Source organism: Nerophis lumbriciformis, linkage group LG06 (genome assembly GCF_033978685.3).
Source record: "Nerophis lumbriciformis linkage group LG06, RoL_Nlum_v2.1, whole genome shotgun sequence".
Taxonomy (NCBI): domain Eukaryota; kingdom Metazoa; phylum Chordata; class Actinopteri; order Syngnathiformes; family Syngnathidae; genus Nerophis; species Nerophis lumbriciformis.
The window spans coordinates 19,146,826-19,153,664 of record NC_084553.2 but is presented as its reverse complement, the minus strand read 5'-3'; the positions used below and the strand labels follow the sequence as shown (position 1 = coordinate 19,153,664).

At 38.5% G+C, this 6,839-nt stretch overlaps 1 protein-coding gene across 1 annotated transcript in view; it reads right to left on the bottom strand.

Moving 5' to 3' along the window:
* Positions 1-1,260: 1,260 nt before the first annotated feature.
* efl1 (elongation factor like GTPase 1) overlaps positions 1,261-6,839 on the bottom strand; it is an 88,727-nt gene continuing 83,148 nt past the window's right edge. Inside the window, exon 22 of the mRNA XM_061963857.2 lies at positions 1,261-1,703. Coding sequence (XP_061819841.1) covers positions 1,515-1,703 — 189 coding nt within the window. The 3' untranslated portion in view covers positions 1,261-1,514. The remainder of the gene's footprint in view (positions 1,704-6,839) is intronic.

Genomic DNA, 6,839 nt, shown 5'->3' with positions numbered 1-6,839 from the left:
CATGAAAAAGACGTTGCTTGGATGGCAACGTATGTTGCTCCAAAACCTGTATGTACCTTTCAGCATTAATGGTGCCTTCACAGATGTGTAAGTTACCCATGCTTTGGGCACTAATACACCCCCATACCATCACAAGCTGGCTTTTGAACGTTGCGCCTATAACAGTCTGAATGATTATTTTCCCCTTAGGTACGGAAGACACAATGTCCACAGTTTCTAAAAACAATTTGTAATGTGGACTCGTCAGACCACATTACTTTCGCTTTGCATAGTAATGTTTTAACTTGCACTTACAGATGTAGCGACCAACTGTAGTTACTGACAGTGGTTTTCTGAAGTGTTCCTGAGCCCATGTGGTGATATCCTTTACACACTGATGTCGGTTTTTGATACAGTACCGCCTAAGGGATTAAAGGTCACAGGCATTCAATGTTGGTTTTCTGCCTTGCCGCTTACGTGCAGTGATTTCTCCAGATTCTCTGAACCTTATGCTGATATTACGGGCCGTAGATGTTGAAATCCCTAAATTCCTTGCAATAGTTTGTTTAGAAATGTTGTTCTTAAAGTGTTCCACAATTTGCTCACTCATTTCTTCACAAAGTGGTGACGCTCTCCCCAACCTTGTTTGTCAATGACTGAGCATTTCATGGAAGCTGCTTTTATACTCCATGGCACCCACCTGTTCTCAATTAGCATGTTCACCTGTGGGATGTTCCAAATAAGTGTTTGATGAGCATTCCTCAACTTTCTCAGTCTCTTTTGCCACTTTTTTGAAACATGTTGTAGGCATCAAATTCCAAATGAGCTAATATTTGCAAAAATAATACAGTTTACCAGTTCGAACGTTAACTATATTGTCTTTGCAGTCTATTCAATTGAATATTGGTTTGAAAAGGATTTGTAAATCATTTGTGTTCTGTTTCTATTTATGATTTACACAATGTGCCAACTTCACTGGTTTTTTATATCACTGGAAAGTGCAGTCTCTAGTTTCTAAACAAACGGAAGTTATTCAATGTCTTCAAGAGTTAGGGTAATTTAAAAATAGGATTGTGAATCCTGTTGGCAAGGACATCTTTGCTCTTTAAAGGTTTTAATAAAAATTATTTGGATAAGTTGGGTGGACAGCATTTAATTAAATCTTTACTATTGGGATATGGGTCCTCATGGCGGAGGTCTGCGCTCTCCGAGTGCTTTTCTTGTTAGTCAATGAACGAGCTGTCCTTTGTTCTATTGGTGCAAACAAACTAGTGACATCCATTTAGAAATTCCATCCACTGTTAATTTATTGTTTTGTATTAAACACATGCTTTTAAACATATTATGTGATCATTAAACATGATTGCTTGCTTTAATCAGGTGCATTCTAGCATTTGAGGTGAGTTCTTGACTGAAGAATAGAGAGTGAGAGTGACAGTTGCAGACACAGCTCCGGACATAGTTGCTAATTTGGTCCTTGCAAACAATCATCTTGGCCAGCTCATCTGCTGGAACAGAAAAATCATATGGTGTGTTTATTTGTTCTTGCTCAGAGTTCTTTGTTTTTCTGCATGTTCAACTATCTTTTCCTCAACAAAGAGGCCCTTTCTGCGGCGGACAGCATTCATGTATTTCAGCGCCTGGTTAGAAGAGTCAGCTTTCTCTCCAAAGTGCAAGTATTCTTCCTCAGTGGTCGGAACCCAGTAAGGATCACTGCTGATCACCTGAGAGAAAGAAATGTGAAGGTGTGTGATGTTATGAAGACAAAAGTGGATGTTAACTGTAAATTTAGTTAATGTCAATTAGGAATGGGTACCAAATTCAGTACTTTTATAGGTACCGATCAAATAACATAGGTACTACTTCGTACGGATTCACATAAAATAAAACAGTTCCATACTTTGATATCTTTATTACAAATAACGTCAATAAGGGTATCGAAATATTATATGATTATATTTGAGCTTATATGACTCGGCACTGGCTCCGGCACTTTGCGGGGTAACAAGCACTCAGCATTTAGAGTGGACTACAGGTAATGTTGCAATTTTCCATGCTGAAAAATAAAGCATGCCTGATAAAAATGTATCAAAAGTACAGAAATGCTGTGCTTTCCAAATACGCTGGCGAGCTCAATGCTAATTTAAATTGGCAATGGCATATAAATGCAACTGATAAGCTTTCACGATTTCAACACCTCCAAATTAAGATGCATATTACAATCAAACAGCTGGTGTGTAATAAGTACAATATGTGCATTTAGTAAGAATCAACAACAGACAACTGGCACATTCAACCTAATGGCAAAGTTTATATCCTGGCTACAGCAACACACTAGCTTATACACACTACTGTCAAATTATGTCTTGGAAATACAACTGCATGCAAAGTCTACTATATAATAGTTGCAAATGAGACTTAGAAGTGTAAGAAAACAAGATAAAACAACTGGACAGCACAGTTATTATTATATCAGCTCACTGTTAAATGTAACATTTTAAAATAGGAGATTTTAAAATGAAATAATTAGCATTTACTAATACATGAACACGCATAAAAGTACTGGGAATTAGTACCGTATCGGTTCAAATGTGAAAGGTACCCATCCCTTATCACAACACAAGTTGAGCAAATAATCTTGATATGAAAAAAAAAAACCACAACTTTAGAAAATGAAATTTAAACGAACGTTATTTTTAGGACATTGATGCCCAGTTAACCAGTTAAGTCAGTCCAGTTTGGACACTCTCTGTTCAATGCATGGTGGTTTTGTGTTCAGTGAAATGTCCTGAGGCAGAATGACGGATCCTTTTGTCCTATGTGTAGTTCAACGGCTCACACTGAGCTACTACTCCTGCTATTCCAAATTAAATTTGTTTAAGATCCCTACATCCATTAATCTCAAAGTTGTGTACAGGGTAAATCTAACAGCTTCTCCTTTTGGCTGAAATCTTCAGATTCAGCAGACCCCAACCCCGACCACACCCACTCTGTTGCTACTGGTCAGGGGTTGAGGGTCGCCTTAACCCCCCAACCCTCGCCATCGCCCAAAGTTGCAAAAAGACACGACCCATTACTAGAAATGGAATTTATGGCGTCTTGTCCAGGGTGTACCCCGCCTTCCGCCCAAATGCAGCTGAGATAGGCTCCAGCAACCCCCCGCGACCCTGAAAGGGACAAGCGGTAGAAAATGAATGGATGGATGGGCTCTCATAAAGGGAGCCGGATCTTGACGAACCGTTCCTTTAAAAGAGCTGTTCAAAAAAGTAACTTGTTTTCATCAAAGAAACAACATCTCATGGCAGTAATAAGATAAATGTCTGGTCAATAAATCAAAATGTATAAATTACACAAATAAAAACACTATAAGAAGTATTTTGAACAAATATTGATAATCTAATTTTGCTTTTCTTTTTATTGTAAACATTCCAGAAGATGACAGTGACGTCACTATGTAAACTAACTTGCATGTCATCACCCCGCAGATTGCGCGAAAGTGCATCCAAATGCTACGTTTCCTTTGACTTTTGTTAATTTTGTTTTCTTTTCTAGTCGCTAATATCTCTTTCTAATTCCAAATACAGCAGCTAAAGGGGAGTAGGTTCGGGTGCCTATTAAACTCTTGCGCAAGGTTAACGGACTGCAGTGGCCTGTCTGGACGTGCCACCCCTAAAAGCCCATATTCAGTGATGTTTGAATGCTAGTCAAGGCAGCAATTAGTACTGACCACATGGTTCTCACATAAAAATATTGCGCACACTCAATATATAGGTACTAATTGGACAACCAATTCAAATTCATGGTCCAATTATTCATAAACCAACACAACACTAAAATACATGATAAAAAACCACAATTTGCCCACTGAACTATGTGGACATTATAAAAAATATCTCATAGTACCACACAATTAAAAAAAACACCCATTTAATCCATTACATAAACCTGATGGGTAATATATGCAAAACACTCCACACTTGGACATGTCTGATGCATTTTTGCTTGAGGGACATCGATATAAAATGGATGGATGGCTAGATATTACTGATGGATTACAAAACCTTTTTGGAGGCCAGGGAAGTAAAAAAGGTAGAAATGGTTCACATACTCTAACAGTCAATGTTTTATCGATTATAATTGATATAGCTTCGCCTCACGTAATTTGCGCAGGCAACGGCGTCTTCCCCATCCCCCTGCGGCGCGCAGATATTGCAGGGCAATCTTAATCGGCGCGCACATACTCGGGTGGCGGGAAGTCTGTTCCAGCGCGCAGTACGCACATATATTGGCGGGCATTCTTTTTTGAGCAGCCAGGTTCCAGACGTTTGTGGTCCTTCACTAAACCTAAGTCATTTTAGTTATATTTTTTTTTTACACAAGCTTGTTTACATTTTTTGCCTGTTAACACACGAACAGACGCATTCATCTGTTTTGAATGTTATGTCAGTCCCACCATCTTTAGTTATTCCACTGTGATTCTAGTGCCAGCAACGTAAAGAGCGGATTTGAATGACGACCTTATCTGTTAAAATTCAAACAAAAAGAAGCGTCTTTTTGTGTCGTTCTCACCATTTCCAGGCCCAAAATGGCTGTCAAACTGTACCAAGTTGTCGGAATACCTCCTCAGACTTCTTCTGTCCAGCTGGGATGCATGATTTACGATCTACAATAAACTTCCAGGGAGAAAGGAAGCCAGTAAGCAGCAGACCACTCGATGATGTAAAACATAGGGACACACGATAGTGATCACAGTGCCACTATAAACAGTTCGTCTCAGTTAGCGCTTATAATTACAATAACACTAATACTTGGTTAATATTCAAGTCACGAAATGTAAATGGAGGATTGTTGGCGGTTTTTAAATTGTTATCTACTGGATTTTATGGGCGAAATAGAGGACCTACCATCCATTCATCCATCCATAGAGGACCTACCATTGGCTCTTTTATTTAGGTTTAAGGCTGCAACAACTAATCGTTTAAAAAAATAGTTGGCGATTAATTTAGTCATCGATTCGTTGGATCTATGCTATGCACATGCGCGAGGCAATTTTTTTATTTTTTTAAGATTTTTTATTTATTTTTATAAACCTTTATTTATAAACTGCAACATGTACAAACAGCTGAGAAACAATAATCAAAATAAGTATGGTGCCAGTATGCTGTTTTTTTTCAATAAAATACTGGAAAGGATAGAAATGTAGTTTGTCTCTTTTATCCGATTATTAATCGATTAATCAAAGTAATAATCGACAGATTAATCAATTATCAAATTAATCGTTAGTTGCAGCCCGATATTAGGTTTATTTAAAATGCATTAAAATCCATCCGTCGTCATGTCTTTCATATTGATTGTGAACGACAGACAAAATTCCTAAAAAAGTGCAGTTTCCCTTTAATACACGAGGCATCCTATTCCACTGGGAAGCATAGCACATGTTCTTGTTCCTGGTTCTACTATGTTTCCATTAGTCTGTTGTTTAGTGGAGTGTCTGTGTCTGTTACAAATATATGATATTTTAGCGCTTATCAACATATAATCAGGATCGATTGTGGTGCATACTGTCAACACTAGTTCAAAGTGGCACTTCAATGCCAATCGTGCGGCACTATTTTGCATAAGTTGGAGCTTTCGAATATCTTTGGAGCGCATTACCAAATCACATCAGAGCAATAATCGAGATGAGACACAATGACTGTAAAACTTGTTTGATTGAAAAATCAGTCATAAAATAGGCACATTTTCTAACAGAAACAGTCATGCCAATTATAGACATCCATTTTCTACCGCTTGTCCCTTTCGGGGTCGTGGGGGGGTGCTGGAACCTATCTCAGCTGCATTCGGGCGGAAGGCGGGGTACACCCTGGACAAGTCGCCACCTCAACGCAGGGCCAACACAGATAGACAGACAACATTCACACTCACATTCACACACTAGGGCCAGCTTTAGTGTTGCCAATCGACCAATCCCCAGGTGCATGTCTTTGGAGGCGGGAGGAAGCCGGAGTTGTTTATATATCAAGACCAATTCAATTGATAATTTATGGTTAACCCTAGCAGCTCAGTTTCATGCACTTGCTCCAAAGAAATACCTTTTAAAGTAAGTGACGCAGGCTCTACATTTTTTAAATGTATGTTTAATGCCCAGAATGATGCATTTTGTTTTACTATTTAGAACACGCCCATTGCTGTCAACAAAACTGGATACACAGTCCAGTTCACTTTGCAGCACATTGTAGTAAACTGTATTTGTAATTTACGCCAACAGTTGCAAGTTGTCCGACGTACTGTAATAGCTCAATGCTTTGCAATATTATTAGTCAGCAATTGTCTTACAAGAAGATTCACTCCATAATTGGTGGTGGTAACTCTGGTAAACTAATATGGTAGCTACAGCTGCTCCTGGGGTAGACTGACTGTTTTTTGGGTGCCACTCCTGCAGAACTAGGTGCCACCCCTGAAAAATAAGTCTGGACACGCCACGCAGGAAGTGAGTGGTGTGTCCAGACTTGCACATGATAGCGTTCACATTAATACAGCCTTCAGAGATGACTCTGGACTCTGTGAAGTTATTTCTCCTTCAATAAATAAAGCCAATAAAGCTAATTTTGATTCTGAAAAACAATAGAATGGGAAATATCAAAGTATGTTGTTGTTCCTGATATATGTTGCTGCATATATCAGAAGCTATATTAGGAGCCTTTGTTTGCTCACTTACTACTAAAGGGGGAGTTGTCTAAAATGTTCATTCTCTTTTTTTATGACAAAATTATTCTTTGATTGCAAAGAAAGATATAAGGAATCATAAGATTTTCGGTTTTGAAAAAAAAGATTTTTTTGTGTGGTACCCTTTATTTTAA